The sequence below is a fragment of the Rhincodon typus genome, chromosome 20 (assembly GCF_021869965.1).
Source record: "Rhincodon typus isolate 14 chromosome 20, sRhiTyp1.1, whole genome shotgun sequence".
NCBI classification, from domain to species: domain Eukaryota; kingdom Metazoa; phylum Chordata; class Chondrichthyes; order Orectolobiformes; family Rhincodontidae; genus Rhincodon; species Rhincodon typus.
In genome coordinates, this window is record NC_063351.1 from 13,930,608 (window position 1) to 13,948,169 (window position 17,562).

Consider the following 17,562-nt stretch of genomic DNA (forward strand, 5'->3'; position numbering starts at 1 on the left):
GTTGAGGAATTCCAGTTATGTAGATACATTGGAGAAATGAAGGTAGTTAGAGGAGAAAGTTGCGATTATAAAAAAAATATTCAAAATTATGAAGTGTCTGTAACCAAAACACTGAGAAATTGTTCCCATTTGCAAAAGAGTTGAGAGCAAGAGGATATGATTTATTGACAAGAGAATCAACAGCGACAAGAGAATCAACAGCAACATGAAACATTCTGTGCAGTGAGTGGGTCAGGAACTAACGTGCACTGCCTGCAAGCATGGTAGAGGCAGATTCAATTAGGACTTTCAAAAGGGAATTGAGTAAATGCCTGAAGAGAGAATACAGAGGTCTGTGAAAGTGCAAATCAATGGGACTAGCCATGCCGCTGTTGAATGTGATGAGCTGAATGGCCTCCTTTTTTGGTATAGCTATTCTTTTACCTGGCTTCTGATTGTATTTATCAAATATCATAACCTATAGGTTGCTTAACATTTTCATCAAATTTGAAGTGTATTTAGCTGTCATCAATTTTTTTTTCTATTGAAGTCACTAACCTTTTTCTAAGTAATTCAGATTCTTGCGAAATAGTAATCACCTTCCCATCTGAACCATCCAAATTTATTCCTATAACAGTGGATGATACTTAATGGGATGTCATCAAGAACAGTATTTGTAGTAGAGAAGCATTTTTTTTGTATTGGCAGATGGAGCCTTGACTGCAATTTTTCATCCATTGAACTGATTAATTATGAGTTGTGCTATTATGGCAAGTATAGCACCTCATTTCAATAAGTTGTCCAAATATTTCATTAAGATGACATATTAAATACAAAAGCAAGAATGACCTATTGCATTTATACTTGCCTGTGCTGTTTTCAAAACAATTTGCCATTATACTACTTATGCACATTATATATAATATATAGAGCGAATGTTATCTACACGATTTGTTCTTCTGATTGGAGTTGTTCAGGAGCAAGTTTGAATTTTTAGCTTCTGCTGACTGTTCTCGATGCAAACTAGCATTAAAGTGACATTTCATAATTTGGCTTTTAACTAAAATCAAGATTTTTTTAAAACACAATTAACAAGCAAATGAGTATAACTTATTGGTTTCCTTGCCTATATATCTAAATAAGTTATATAAATGAGATGTATGTGAGGTATGAATATCAAAAATTTAAATCGAACATCTAAGCTTAGTTAGAATTGGTAGATGTGCATTTGTCAAGTTTTGAACTACTGTGATAAACCTGAAAAATACTGTTTTGCTCAAAACTGCAAAAAGTATGGGAAGGCTATAGATCACATCTTGTCTACTTATGGATTTTGAAATGCTGCGTTTTTATTCTCCACGTGTTAACATTAGAGTGAATCTAACTTTTCAATTGTCATCCACTATCATTTGTCTAACAGCTGGGTACAACAATCTCGAGGTTGCAGAATATCTGCTACAACATGGTGCTGATGTGAATGCTCAAGACAAAGGTGGACTGATTCCTTTACATAATGCTGCTTCATATGGGGTAAGAGGAAATGCAATACTATACTAAATTAACTGGTTTTCTTGGTAATTAAAAGAACAAATCAAATTGATTTAAGTTACTGCGCCTGGTAATCTGCTTCAGTGTCACTGAGGAAATTTATAGGTATTCGTTTAAGATGTTCACATGTTTAAGTCGAATTTTTTTTTTCTTTGATTTTTGGTTGTACTACTTAGATAAATATTAAGGGAACCAAGCAATTCAGTTGTGCTGTATTAATACTGTCTTCCAATGCATACCATATTGCAAGGTTGTCTGGTATATTGAAGCCTTTTTATTTTATATTTTTTTAAAATTATCCCAGAAGTAGTGGGTGCATTGTTTTCAATCTTTGAAAATATCCTGGATTCTAAAATGGAAGATAATATCAAGATTCCATGTGTTAAGAAGGAAGGGAGAGAGAAATGTGTAAATATAGACCCAATTAGTCTGAAATGAGTAATTGGGTTTATTATACGGATATGGTAACAGGGCATTTACAAACTTATGAGCAAGTAGAGTCAGCAGCTTATGTGAAAGGAAATCTTGCTGGTGAAAATTAGTTAGCTTTCTTTTGAGAGTGTAATGAACAGGGTAGCTAAAGGGAAATTGATTCTTTCAATTTTGGCTTTTCTAAAGCCATTTTCAAGGTGGAACGGCTGTTGGAGAAGATATGGGGTCTGTGGGACTGCGGCTGATATGTTAGCATTAGTGAGGATTAAGGCCAGAAATCAATTGGGGTAATCGAGTCATTTTCGTGTTGACAAGTTGTGACTGTGTTGCAATCGTCAGTGCTTGGGGCTAAACTATTTACAAATTCTCTTAATTACTTAGGGGATGCAGTGAATCTAGGTTTGCTGACAGTGAAGAACTAGGTGGGAAAGTAAGCTTTGAGGACAACACTGTCTGCAAAGGGACATATGTTAAGCAAGTTGGAAAGAAGCTGACAGATAGGAATGTAATATGGGAAAATGTGAAAATATCCACTTCGGTAAAATGAACAGAACAGCAGAACGTCTTTTAAAAGGTGAGAGACTAGTAAATATTGACATACAGAGAGCTGCTTATGTGAAGATTCATGCCTAGAATAATTGCTCAGAGAAAAAAATTTCACTATGTCACAAGTAACTTGCCACTTTTGAAGAAGTCATTTGATCTACTTTGGATTTTACTCCCATTCAACTGATTACAGTTGTCAGTTTTTACTGCATAGGAACACAGTTCTAGCTTGAGGAGGCAATATAAAGGATCAGCTTTCTCAGCACCCCTGAACAACATGAGGCTCAAATTTTCATATCAGCTGTCTTCTTTAGAGCATGACTTCTGTCACAGTACCTTGTGGATATGCATTGTTGCTAGCTATCAGTGGAGGGCCACTCCCAATTGTCTGCCTGTTCTGAGTTGCTCTCTCTCTTCTGCAGGGAGACAAAGCAGAGAGTTGTAAGTGTCAGAAAGGAACCATGAGGATAGGAGAACGTGACTCCAATTTAAGATGGGAACTATGAGCAGAGGATAAGAGATGTTCATTTGAACAGTCAATACTTGTTATGCCACCTTTCTTTCCTGTCCTTTTGAGATCATTGACCTGTTAGAGGCACTGTATCCAGATTTAAGGGGCCACATTTCTCCCAACTTCCCCAACCACTTGCAACCACAACTGCTTAGTTTGAGAAGCTGGTCTCCTATTTCCAAGGGAGTATCACGTTACTTCAGCCCCTCAGAAGCCACAGCAGGACATCTGGGGCTGAGTCAGAGACGCAGAGAGCATCTTTGCTTCATTTATTTGCCATTCCTTTGGTTGGTTGCTGAAACAATGCACTGTTTTGCCTTTCTGATCACTGTGAAGGATCCTTTAACTAGAAATCCTTCCTTTGACTGAAGAAAATCATCATCACAGAAACCCAGAAGTGTGATCCTAATGCCATGGTTGAGTGAAGGAGCCATGATGAGACTTGCACATAAAGTAAATGAGCTTCCTGCCAACCCTGGCATCACCATTTTACAAAGTCAAATTTTGCACTTCGTCACGTCAAATCTGGTGCAAATTGTATGATCTCACTGTTTAATATCATTTTGCTATCTATTCCCGTTACCAGCCCTGTGAAAATTGGAGATACTGACATGCCATTAATTACTATTTCATCGTGCACCAACCTGACCGCCATCTAGTCCATGTCACTGTTTTCTTTTTAAGAAGGCTAAAGAGTAGCTGGAAAATGGTACACCTATTCTTCTATCATTACTTGTAGGGAAGTTAACAAACACTATTATTAGAGGCAGAGTGACTGAACATTTGAGCAAATACAAGCTGATCAGAGAGACCTGATCGTTGTAATGGCTGAGTTATTTTTTTGTGGAGGTGACCAAAGTTAATAGATAAAGGATTTCCTGTAGATAATATTTATGTATGCTTGCAGAAAACATTTGACAAGGTTCCAAATAAGAGACAAAGCAAAATGGAGCACGTGTGGAATTAGTTACCCTATTGGCTTGGGTAGGGAATTGGTTAGGAAGTAACGGACAAAAGCAGTAATTGGTAACCCCACATGGAAGGTGCATACATTTCCTGCAGTGCAAAAAGAGATTTGTGCAGTGATCCCCGGGGAAGAGGATGTGCTGCGCAAAAGTTCAAGCCCAGTCTGATTTTAGTCAACAGATTTTTGACAATTTTTTGCAAAAGTTTGTGACCATTAATAGTGACGTATTGATACTTGGCATATGCATCTGGAACTGTGAAGACAATTGTATTGGGTTAATATGTAAACATATTGGCCCAGATTTTCCAATGACCAGTTAGTCATTTCTGCAGATAGATGGTTTGGTTCTGCTGCACTTAAAAGACATTTCCGGAATAATAGACAGTTGAAAACCTAGTCTAATTCCTTGTTAATGTCTAAACTGACACCGCAGCTCCCCCCAAACCGCCCCCGCACCCCACCAATCCCAAATCCACTCACCCCTAAGCTACACCCCATGAGCCTGCCTTGATTCCATCCCATACACCTGGTCCAGCCCTAAAATTGCGAAATATAGCCCCTCCTCTCCCCTTCATAGAATTCCAGGCCCAGGCCCCCGTGCCCCCTCCATCCTTAGATGTTCCATCACTTCCCTGGCTCCCTTTCCAACTTGCAACCCTGCACCCTGCTGTCACACTTGCCTTGTGTACTTCATATAAAACCACTTTTGGCTGTTCCTGTGACGTTGGCCATTTAAATCTCACAGTGCGACAGCGAACTGCTGTGAAAAGGAGGCATGGTTTGCCTTTCCCCCAACTATCCTGCGAAATAAGGGATCTGTCAGATTTGCACTCCCTGTTTCTGAAAGATCTCTGATCAGAATCTGCTGTGCAAAATGTGAAGCTTGCTCTTATTGTTAAAATGTAAAAGAATGGCGTGCCAATCTGAGTGTGATTGTCACTCTTTGGGGAAACCAGTTCATATTGTTAACTTCTTTTTAAGGGTTGGCTAGAAATAAAAGGTAACAGTATTAAATCTCTAATTTGGGATTCTGTCATCAATTGTTTTTTCCCTGTCTGGTATTGACCTGTACAAAAAACACAAACCTATGTTGATATCTTACTGTCAACAAGAGCATAATTTTATAGGGAGACAAATCTAATCCAAGAAGGCTGAATATAATTGCTTAAAAATCGTGACCTGTAAATGATTTAAATTGGATGAGCCAGCCTAAAACCGTTATCGTTTGATTCCAGTATTCAGAGGAGTTGCTGTTCTGGGATTGCTTGTTTAGTTACTCTTTGAATGTATTACGAACATCCATTAATTGGAAGTAAGATATTAAATGGCGCTGCTGTATAGATCATGAACATTAAAAGAGGCATGTGAGATGTTTGTCTGTTGTTAGAAATTGCTACCCTGAAATAAGTTCCTGTTGGCCGTTCTGGATGAAATGTTTATTTATGTAGAGTTTTGATACTTACTGTTGTCTCTTGTAGATAGTGCGTGTATTTGATAGACATTCACGCTATTTATTTTATTTAATTTTAAACAAAAAGAGAACTAACATGCAATTTTCTTTTGCTTCCAGCATGTGGATGTAGCAGCAATGTTAATAAAATATAATGCTTGCGTAAATGCAACAGACAAATGGGCTTTTACTCCCCTTCATGAAGCAGCCCAGAAAGGACGGACGCAACTGTGTGCACTATTACTAGCACATGGAGCTGACCCCACAATGAAAAATCAGGAAGGGCAAACACCGTTAGACCTAGTCACTGTAAGTATTTAATTAAGGTAAAGTTTTTTTAAACATTTTATAATTCCTGTGATCTGATCATTTATAAATGATCATTTTATATTAAATTGAATAAAAATGGAATAATTTACATTTACATTTTGATTGTGTAGCGGATAAAGCAGAGTATTGCTACATTTCTTTTTCTTGACAAATTGGACCTAAATGAAAATATTAATTTGGATGATTTATACACCAGATATCAGTACAGTTGTATCTTTTTACTAATCTTAGAACAATAATGCAATACCCATTGGAAAAGAATTTTTTTAAATAATTTTTTAAATGACCTTTACTGTTTGTCTGCAATTTAGTGGTATCCGTGTAACATTTTAAGTTTTACTGTAACATTATACAGCAGAAAGGTGTTTTCATTGTATATTTTAACAAATTATGACTTGATTTGCAGTTACTTGTCAGGATAAGACGAATTTCCTAGAACAGTTTTCTTGAAATGGCTTTCTGTATTGCACTTATTGGAAAGTAAATTGAGTTTTATTGGTGTGACCAATTCATAGACTAACTTTATCAATGTCTGAGCTTTAAACTGGGACAATTTGTCATTTCAATTGAATAATAGTTTGTACTGATGTTTCTTTTAAATTGTCTTCGCGCACAGGCTGATGATGTCCGAGCCTTGCTGATTGCTGCAATGCCTCCTTCTGCCCTGCCATCTTGCTACAAGCCTCAAGCTGTTGTCATCAATACATCCAAACCAACAGGATCTGCAACCTCTTCATTGCCCTCTGTTCCATCAACTCCAGCAAACCTGTCTGCCGCAAATAGCCTTGACAGCCTTAAAACTAGTTTCTCTGAACAGGCTGCCAGTAGCAATGTTTGTGGTGCAGAAGGAATTGCTAGTTTAGAAAAAAAAGGTAAAAAAAATTCATTTTAATAAATTTTAATTTTAAATAACTAATAGGACCTAGCGCTATACATTCATTTTCTCTGTGGAGCTGTTTTATATTTGAATTTTAAGAGCTACTATTGCTGCTGTTTTTGCACAGACAATACCTAATATTTGTGTTGAATTACTTGATACTAACTTTTTTGAAATTAAATACTACTCTGACTTTTCTTTTGACGTTTGTAACATTGTCCAGGCTTCCTGTTGTCATGACCTATTTTCTGTCTGTTACAGTATGTGATGATATTAAATGGCACTTACTATTGAGAAAATATTTTCTTTTCAGCAGAGATTTTTAATTCCATTATAGACAAATCATTTTGTTTGGTATTGCACTTTTAGAAAGCAAAAATCTGAAATATGTAATTCCAGTACAGGGTAGAAACCTAACCCAATTGGAAAATCAATTGACATTTCTCCTAGGGAAATACATTTGGAATGGCCAAAGATATGAATTGAAATCAGAAATTATGTGACCTCTATTGAAATGAAAGTGACTGTTTTGAACACGCAAGGTATCACTGGGCCAGACAATTGCAATTTTATTTTTAAGAACATCGATGTCCCACGCATTCCCCTTCTGAAAATAAACCAGAAATTTTAATTTTAAAGTTGTATTGTCACGTTGTTTTTGAGATGCTGTAAAATTAACACTGAAAATGGAAGAATATTTTCTAATGTAAATAAGTAGGGAAAGCGAGTTTAAATAGTTAGTCCTCTAATTTCTTTGTATGATTTGTTTTTCTTTTATTTCCATACCCGGCCCCTTTAAATCGTTTTTGTCAGCTGCACAGTTCAAAAGGTCTGGTGTGATTTATGCACAGACATTCCTGGAATCTTTTTTGGTTGCTACACGGCCGCAAATCTTCGAGGTGTTTTGCACCTTTTACAAATTTCTAACGATTTGCTACATTGAGGATCTATTGTAAATATTTGAAAAAATGCTTACTTTGACAATTATCATTGGGTGTTTTTTTTTTTCCCCCCTCTGTTACAGTTCCAGGATTAGAAATGACTATTAATCAGTTTTTGAGGAATTTGGGCCTTGAACATCTCTGTGAAATATTTGAAAGAGAACAGGTAAACATATAGCATTATCTATTTTCTCATCATTTTTGTGTCCATTTCTCCCCTTTGTAAGTGCTTTTTCTTTGCCCGAAGTTTGGGGTTGGTGTATTTTCCCATTTTAATACATGTAGTAATTAGGTCGGGTATGGCATAGGCCCATTTAAAATACAAATCTTGCCTGCAACTCTCTCCAACAGCATGTGGTTTAAATTTCTGTGGATCATTGTACAGTACACTCATGATTGTTAATCCTTGGACAATCTGTTTCCTTACACTACTGCAGATTTTTAAGTTTTTAGTTTTACCAGCCATTGGATTAGCCTTCATTTCATTTACACTATCAGTCTTGGCAATGAAACTTGTATCAATTTTAATACTTAAATCGATTGTTTAATTCCTGGACTCCAACTAATAGAGACACAGAGTGATAGAGTTATACAGCGTGGAAACAGACTCTTCAGTCCAACTTGTCAGTTATCCTAAACTGATCTAGTCCCATTTGCCTCTTGATTTCTAATTGCTTTGATGGTTTATCTTGGGACCAGTTGATTTAGGATTGTGCTGTTTTAAACAGTTCATTTTTGTATTGATATTAAATTGATAGCTAAAGCTTGTATCACAACTCACCAATGCATGTTTGTGATTCTTAATTCGTAGATCACATTAGATGTATTGGTTGAAATGGGACATAAAGAGCTCAAAGAAATTGGAATAAATGCTTATGGGCATAGACATAAAATCATTAAAAGAATTGAACATCTAATAGCTGGGCAGCAAGGTAAAGTATTTGTTTCTACCATATTTCATGATGAAATATTGTTGTTAATACTTCAGTTATTAATGGAACTCAATTTGAGGTTCTTGATTAATATGTAAATTAAGTAATGTACATGCAGTAACTCTCTCGAGAACATGACAATGACTGTTACTTTTCAAAGGACTTGTCATTAATTTTTATATACCCAAAACTGGCAATTGCTTGAGCAGTGGTAGATTGAAGCATTTACAAGCACAAATGATTATGTGCAAAGAAACTAAACACTATATTTATAACAATTCCTACTGCTCATTATTTGAATTTTGCTGCTATTTTGCATTGATATCTAATTTTAAAAGTATTGCAAAAAATGAAATGTGTGTGTAGAGAATTCAAAACACTTTTAACTTGTGCTCCCACCCCTTCCCCTTGCCTAGCATGATCTCTGTATTCTTATTTGTATTGCTTAGATCGTTTTAGGTACGTTACTGTTTAAGCTACCTGTATTCTATGAAAAAGATTGAAAAGAAAGCAAACTTGGAGGACAACAGTATATCAGCAAATTCTATAGAAAGGAATTGAAATTATCCACTAATTTGAATTAAGCATCATAAGCTCACTTTGTGGTTAAGTGATGCAAGGCTTCTGTGACATGCTATCAAGCAGCACTTGGTAGGCAACAACGTGCAAAACAATATTCAGTTCAGGTTCCACCTGGGCGAGTCCAACTCTAGACCTCATTTCAGCCTCGGTCTAAACCTGGACAAGAGGGCTGAATTCCAGAGGTCAGCTGGGAATGGCTGCCCTTGAAATATAATAAAAGGCATCATTGTGAGAATTCTCTGGAAAAATCCATTTAAGACAAATTGTGCTAAGTGGCATTGAAGCAAAGGGAATAGATTGTATTGGGAGGGGTTGAGTTTGGAGGCAAAAGTCAAATGCAAAAAACATCAAAAGTAATAAATTCCTTTTCTTTCAAAAATAGGCATCAACCCATATCTAACTTTAAACACTTCCAGCAGTGGTACAATTCTGATTGATTTGCTACCAGAAGATAAGGAATTCCAATCTGTTGCAGAAGAGGTGATCATTCATTTTTATATGCTGCTAAAAATACATAGTGCCCATTATTTGCAGTGCCTTTTTTTGGTTGAATGTTTATAAACATTTTACAGATGCAGAGTACCGTGAGAGAGCACCGGGATGGTGGCCATGCTGGTGGAGTCTTTAATAAATATAGTTTATTGAAGGTACTAAATTTGTAATTGTATTTTTCCTCTCGTTTTGATTTTTACCATAATGTCAAATTAGAATTGGTAATTCACCAGAAAATGATTTTAGATTCAAAGGGTATGTAATAAAAGACTTTGGGAGAGATATACACACCGAAGGAAAGAAGTATCGGAAGAAAATCACAACCATTCAAATGAAAGAATGCTATTTCATGGTAAGCAACAAGTACCAAAATCTCATGAAGTACATTTAACTTGGAGTGACACTTTTTATTCTTCTTTCTGCAGTTTTTCTCCTTTTAAAAAATATATTTTCTGGTTCCCCAAGCAAAATATTCTTCTACTTCTCTGTAAGAAAGCCAATATCCACTGGTAAATATGGAAATGTATGGGACTCTATCTCTCTAGCTTTAACTATGCTGTCATGTAACCCCTGGTCCTCATTATTTTTCCATATTAAAGTAATCCTATTGTTATTCAGCACAACTTAAACAAATATTTGATATTCCAAAAAGCGCAAAATTGCAGGTGTTGGAAATCTGAAACATAACAGAGAACTGGAAATATTTGGTTGGCCAGGCAGAATCTGTGAAGAGGGAAACACAGATAACGTTTCAGATTGGTGACATAATTTTTTTTTCTCTCACCATAAATTGCCTGATCTGCTATTTTTGGTATTACTGGTTCAGAATGTTTCAAATTGTGTCAATAAGCGCATCCTTTTTTTACATGTTTTAATTTTTTTAATGTAGCTTTCTTTTCACTTTTCAAAAATTATTTTTACTCACACTTGAGCAAGTTCACTATTCCAAAGTCACATTTTTTGAGTATATGCATATATTGAATCAATTTGTGATGAGCAAAGTGCATTTTTTTGATACACCGTACTCCAGATCCTGTACATGCTTATACCACAAGGCCCTGACAGCATTTTATGATTGATTTCTTGCAGCACTTGGATCATAAATGACTTATCATCAGTACTTGCGTTTGAAATGTGTTGACAAACGGAACTGTCGTAGAAAAATATCTTCACATTTGTGCAAACATTCTAGACTCAGCAGAGAGATTAATATCAAATAATTAATCCATTGTCCTCATTGAAATGACTCTGACTCTGACTGTATGAATTGCAACCTACATTACCTGTCATTTAGTGGAAGGCAGCTTTCTACAGCTGACAGTAACAACAAATTCATTTACATTACACCATTACCCCAATAAAATCCTCAAGATGTTTTATGGGTGAAAGTTTGACTTCTAACCACAAGCATTATATTAGGTCACTTGACAAAGAGACTAGGTCAAAGATGGGAGGTTTCTTAATACCTGTAGATGGAATGCAAGGTAGAAAGTTGTAGGGAGGGTGTTCCAGAGCCTGGAACCTATACAGCTGAATGCAAGGCCAACGAATTGCAATTCCAAATGCACATCAGTCAGCACAGTGGCTCAGTGGTTAGCACTGATGCCTCACATTGCCAAGGACCTGGGTTTGGTTCCAGCTGCGGGTGATTTGCTGTATGGAGTTTGCACATTTTCCCCACCTCTACGTGGGTTTCCTCCGGGTGCTCCGGTTTCCTCCCGCAGTCCAAGGATGTGCAGGTTAGGTGGATTAGTCATGCTAAATTATCCGTAGTGCCCGGGGATATGTAAGTTAGGTGGATTAGCCATGGGAAATGCAGCATTACAGGAATAGAGTAGGAGGGTGAGTCTGGGTGGAATGCTGTTTGAAGAGTCAGTGTGGACCTGTTGGACCAAATGGTCTGCCTCCACACTGTAGGGACTCTATGGAAAAAAAGAGAGTTGCAATTAGAGGAGCATAGATATTGCTGAGGATAGTGGGGTTGGAGGAGTTCAGAGATAGTGACTTAATATAGGCAGTTGAAGCAAGGGTGAAAATCTTAAAATCAAAACATTATATGACTGGGAGCCATTGTAGTTGGCCGGTGAGCGCAAGTACGAGAAGGAGATGAGACTTGTTGCAAATAAAAACACAGACACTGTGGGTTTGAATGACTTTATTCATTGTCTATCCCTAATTTCCCTTGTCCTGAGTGCTATGCTTCGTCATTTCAGAGAACATTTAAGAGTCGAACACATTGTTGGCTCTGCAAGCCAAACTAGATAAGGCCACCAGATTTTCTTCCCTAAAGGACATTAGTGAACCAGGTGGGTTTTTAAAAAATCAACAGTGGCTACATGATAGTCACTTAGTTAGCTTTTTATTCAAAATTTTATTGAATCCTCAAATCTCACTATCTGCCATGGTGGAATTCAGAGATAGGAGGGGCTCAAAAATAAATCATTGGTGTTTGTCAGAAGTAATGGAGAGCACAGAAATGGAAACAGCAAGCACCTTTCTGGTGAAATTAATTAAGAGTGGTACTAAGTTGCTGTTGCCTCAAACATTGGATGACAGTGTGGTGTTGGAGGGATGGTATGGTAAGCAATGTCAAAGGCTGCAGGCAGGTTGAGAAGTTGAAGAGGAGAGGTTTACCTTTGTCATGGTCACGTTGAATGTCATGTATGACCTCAGTAAAAGCTTTTTCAGTACTGTGACCAGGGTAGGAATCTAATTGGAGGGATTACAGTCTGAAGTTTTGGGAGTAATGACGTGGGGTGACAAACATGGTCTCAAAATATTTTAAGAAAATGCTCACTGTCAATTTTTAATCTGATCTTTTTTTTTCTCTGCTTCACATTAGCTGAGTCTCTCTCCATGGCAATTAGATTGGAACTGACATATAAGTAGTCTGTTTAATTTATGATGCTGATAGCTTAAGTTAATATGGTGTTGCTGTTTTCCTCGGTGATTGCAGTCTTTGTCAGAGCTGTTTGTGCATTCAAGTCACAATGACTTGGCCATGTAATATAGATCAACACTTCACTCAGTTACCGAAGAATTGATAAGCTGGGCAGTTACAATCTGTGGATGTTACTTTAAACTGAACCGGTGTCTAGCTTTTTGGGGACTTAAAATATCCCTTGGTACTAAGAAATGCAGGTGTTTCCTTTCAGTAGCTTGGCCAATGTCCATTTCTCAATGCATAATTTTAAAAAAAATTCTCCCATGCTTCATTGCAGTTGGATATATTATTATTATTGCAGGCCTTGCTATATATAAATTAGCTGCTAGTCTTCCACAATACAACAGTGATTGCATGTCACAAGAACTTGTCTGCTGAGCATTTGAGACATCAGTCTGGAAGGTCATGAGAGGAATTATTATGAACGATTAGCTTTTTTTTGCTTCGTTGATGTCTGCCTTGTAGGGAATTTTGTTGTGGAATGATTAAGTTCCCTTGACTGGCTACTTGGACTCACTGACAATTGTCAGGGATTATCCTAACCCAAGATCTCTTTGAGCCTTGAGTCCATCAAATATTTCAAGGGACTACTGTGAATGGCTAGTGTTGCATGTCTTCTCTGATTTCCTACCCTGCCTAATACTAATTACTTTTGAACAGTTGTAGGGATTGGTGAAAGATCAGTCTCAAAATACTTTTCCTAATCATCTTGACTTTAGTACCATGCAAAAAAAACCCTTTTTTCTTTCCTTTTTTTTCCTGCTCAGTAAACATCCACACTTGCTGCCTCGCTAATTTAAAGTGCTTCTCTCTTTTCATTGCTTGACTTATTATATACTTAAAATAGCCTACAAGATGAAACTAGCAAAATGACATGCCACCCTAATGTCCTTTAGGGAAGGAACCTGCCATCCTTACCTGGTCTGGCCTACATGTGACTCCAGACCCACAGCAATGTGGTTGACTCTGGGCAATTAGGGATGGCCAGTAAATGTTGCCTCACCAGCGATGCCCTTATCCCGTGAATGAATAAAGGGGAAAAAAAACCCAACAGGCTTTTATCTTGCTTACTGATAGTCAAGTTCCTGACTTCTATAGTTCAGTATGCTAACTGTTGTCTCGAAACTTGACTGTACAATAGTATAATTTGCAATAAATGTTTTTGACAAATGTTAGTATTTAATACTTCTAAAACTATATGTGTATTTACTTACAACATAACATGAGTTACTGCAGTTGTTGGCATCTAATGTATTGTTTGAATTCCTTTCTTAATTAAAAAAAGTCTATATGATTATACAGTTGTATCACATCACATATATGTTTGAGGGATAGCCATTAGAAGAAGGTGCATTGTTTCTCTGTGGAGTTTATAACGGATTCTGATATGTATTGTAAATGTCACTCTTGTCGTCAATAGGCTCCCCCTTTATAAATGCTATAATTCACAAGGGCTTTGATGAAAGGCACGCTTACATTGGTGGAATGTTTGGAGCTGGCATATACTTTGCTGAAAATTCGTCTAAAAGTAACCAGTATGTCTACGGAATAGGTGGTGGTACTGGCTGTCCGATACATAAGGATAGGTCCTGTTACATTTGTCATAGGTAAGACCCATTATCTCTGTTCACATTTTCATTTGTATAGAAGGAACTTGGGACTTTGTGAATTAGTTAGTTTGTGTTACGCAAACTTGAGTTTACAAATATTTAATCAGGTGTTAGCAGGATTTTGATTTGGAAAACCAATTTATTAATTCATTAATCCCATATTTTGCTACTCTTGATTGCATTAGTGATTTAAACATTCTTCTCCATTAACCAGAGATCATATTGAAACAAAATTTGATGTATAACTAGTACTGATGTGTTAGCACTGTATGGATGTGCCTTACTTCACTTCTCCTCCTGTCTGTCTCTTGTAACCCTACCAAAAGAAAGGTGGACTGCAACAGCTCAACAAGGTGGTTTACTGTTTTTGCGAGGGCAATTAAAGATGAGCAGTAAATAGCCAGCAATGCCCTCATCCCATGATGAAGGTTTATAAACATTAAGGAATTCTGTTAAGTCTAAAGTTAAATGTTGACAAGTCAGAGACACCAACGATACTGGCCACCATGTTTAAATGGAGGTTGCAACCCTATGTCAACTTTTGGATGAGATGTTGAACTGAGGTCTGCCTGCCAAAAGATCCATGGTAACATATCGACAAGAAGCAAGGGAGTCGTTCCCATTGCCCTTGCTAATATATATGCTTCATGATCAACAGCACAACAAAATATTATCACTTGCAGTTTGTGTGGGCTTGCTTTGCACAAATTTGCTGCCACATTTCCTATGTTGCAAATATGGCCATACTTTGAAAATTGGCTGCAAAATGCTTTGGATATTCTCTTGGTGAAAGGTGCTTTATAAAGGCAAGTCTTCTTAATCCAGAGGACAAGAAGACCATTTCACCCATTTCTCGGCTAGGAATTGGCAACATGCTTAGTCTGTGATAATCTGCATTTTTTTCCCCCTTGAAGTCAAATTTTCTAAAGTGTTCACGTAATAGGTGAATAACTCTTAAAAGTCATGAATATGAAGGTCCACCATCTTCCAGTTATCTACTGTTTTAACCTGATTGCATAAGCGTTCAGTGATAATGAAATAGACAATGCCATTAAATTTCTTTCTCTGTGCAATCAACGCAAAAGCCTATGCAAATTATTTCCAAATATTATATTTTAATGGATGCTTATAATTGATTTTAGTTTGTTCTCTACTCCTCACATTTACCAGGCAAATGGTATTCTGCCGTGTTACACTAGGCAAGTCATTTTTGCAGTTCAGTGCAATGAAAATGGCTCACGCCCCTCCTGGTCATCATTCTGTTACTGGCCGTCCCAGCGTGAATGGATTAGCATTGGCAGAATATGTCATTTATAGAGGTGAACAGGTGTGTTTAAGAAATACTTGTATTTTTGTGAACTGTATTTCTCTATCATAAAATTATTTCAGTTAGATTCAGTTTAATTAGATGTCCCATTTTGGGAATGGGGCAGAGAGGGAAACTAAGCTTGATTCAGACATGTGCCGTATTATGAAGCAAGCAGAAATGAAGAGTAAATGAGAAGTTATTAAGGAGGATATCACAATTGTACAGCTCCTATTCCAAGAAAGAGTCTGCCTCCAATTTTCTTCAGTTTCATTTGAGACTTTGACGTGATGTCTCTAATATGTGTGTTTGTCCATAAATCCAACACTGCACATGAATGGAAACAGCTTGTATAAGAGAGTTCAGCAAACTTAAATTGATTTGTTTTCTTGGAATAATGCTACCTATAATCTTGCTGAAGGTATGTTATATTAAAATGAACACTTTTCTCCAGGGTGCAGACTTGTGCTTTAAATATAAATCCATAAACTTGCTTCCCAGTTCCTGGTAGTTTTTTGTTTGTTTGCATGTATTTAGGATTACTGGATTTCTTAAGTGTTTTTTTTTTTTGTTCCTGCATGTATTTGATCCTGTGGAACCTATTTAAATGTTCAAAATGTTAATCATGATCAATTTTAATAATTATGAAGTAGCTTTTGAGTCTATCTTTAAAATTGATTTCAGGTTTATTTTTCTTCTTCTAGGCTTACCCAGAATATTTGATAACCTATCAAATTGTGAAACCAGAGAATTCAACTGATTGATACAGAAGTGTGCATTTGACCTGTTTTGGTACTTGTGCAGGATATCCTGCACACTGAATCCATCACATGCAACTATACACATTTTATCCTGAAAATGTTACATTGTTGGTTTTTAAATTGTGCAATCCACACAGCTTTAAATGCTGTCCAAAATGAATAACTTCTGAAATTTGCCTTGCCATGTTGCAGCAGAATCCATTCCAAAGGTCTGTCTTTTCTGTTATAAATTAATGCAGATAGTTGAAATAATTGTATCGATACACCAAGAATACTGTTTCAAGATATATCATGGTAAAGTACAGTCTCTACAGAATCTAGAAAAGATGAACTGCTGCTCCACATAAATGTACCATGACATGTTTTTATTGTAAAACTGTTGTAAATAAGAATTTTGTACTGGCTCAGTAACTTATTTACACTTTTATGTAAATGTATTGTTCTTAAGATGCAATGGCACCTATAGTTAAGTAATCGTTGACTTGGTTGAAGGTATCACCATACTGGAAAACAAGGTTTTTTAAACAAAACCAAATGAAACCTCTGCTGCGCAAGGGCTGCTATGAAGTAGCAATTTTAACAAAATGTCACACCATTCAGTACAGATGTGAAGTTGGCTACTTGTTGAACAGAGATAGTGAAATAAAGAGTAGTGATTTGATTCTGTGTGTATATTTTGTATGTTGGTTTGACTTGCTGTTTTAATTTCAAAAAATAAGTCTTGTTGGAGGTTCTTTTGATACCCGAGGACTTGTACCTTGTTTGAAGTAATATTTGTAATATTGTTTAACAGGAGCATAGTTCAGTCAATGAAACCTATTCATTAAAAATGATTTTTACCTAAAAAGGCTACCACACCTATGGGGGAAGGATTTTTGCTTTCCAGAAGAAAGCAAGGATGCTTACTGCTGATCTATTTTAAGTAAAACCGTACACCCAGAAATTAACAACAGTATGCTTATTAGAGACTGTTCAAACTTCATTCCCCTTGTCTGTGATACAAAATGTTACCTTTTAATATTCTATTTACCTGTGTCATGTAAAGTCACCAGTGGAAACGACTAACGAGTTTAAGCTGAGGGTCGTCACGTTTCCGGTGAGGTTGCGAAGCTGAGATTCTGCAACCAGGGTTAACATTGTGTTAATGACTCTGATGTTCTAAACCCCTCCAGTTTGGATAGCTGGAACACTCTCTACTTTCACAACCTGAATGCATCACAGATTCAACACAGTGGCTGCTCCTCGTAAACTGGAAACTTAGTTTCCGCCTTGCAGGACAATCAGTATCCCTTGTGAATAAAACTCCTAACTTTCCCAATTTGAGGTCAAAAGCAAATCAGATGGCTGCTTACCT

At 36.7% G+C, this 17,562-nt stretch overlaps 1 protein-coding gene across 7 annotated transcripts in view; it reads left to right on the forward strand.

Annotated features, from left to right (window-relative positions):
• LOC109915931 (poly [ADP-ribose] polymerase tankyrase-2) overlaps nucleotides 1–16,869 on the forward strand; it is a 57,091-nt gene extending 40,222 nt beyond the window's left edge. For 4 of the 7 annotated variants that reach the window (XM_020515608.2, XM_020515616.2, XM_048608819.1 and 1 more), the window contains 11 exons: nucleotides 1,400–1,509; nucleotides 5,554–5,742; nucleotides 6,380–6,635; nucleotides 7,665–7,747; nucleotides 8,393–8,513; nucleotides 9,478–9,575; nucleotides 9,668–9,742; nucleotides 9,834–9,939; nucleotides 13,952–14,138; nucleotides 15,312–15,468; nucleotides 16,152–16,869. In XM_020515608.2, coding sequence (XP_020371197.1) covers nucleotides 1,400–1,509; nucleotides 5,554–5,742; nucleotides 6,380–6,635; nucleotides 7,665–7,747; nucleotides 8,393–8,513; nucleotides 9,478–9,575; nucleotides 9,668–9,742; nucleotides 9,834–9,939; nucleotides 13,952–14,138; nucleotides 15,312–15,468; nucleotides 16,152–16,211 — 1,442 coding nt within the window. In that variant the 3' untranslated portion in view covers nucleotides 16,212–16,869. Of the gene's footprint in view, nucleotides 1–1,399; nucleotides 1,510–5,553; nucleotides 5,743–6,379; nucleotides 6,636–7,664; nucleotides 7,748–8,392; nucleotides 8,514–9,477; nucleotides 9,576–9,667; nucleotides 9,743–9,833; nucleotides 9,940–13,951; nucleotides 14,139–15,311; nucleotides 15,469–16,151 lie in introns of those variants that run through there. The other 3 variants (XM_048608814.1, XM_048608815.1, XM_048608818.1) reach the window with 3 other exon arrangements.
• Nucleotides 16,870–17,562: the final 693 nt, after the last annotated feature.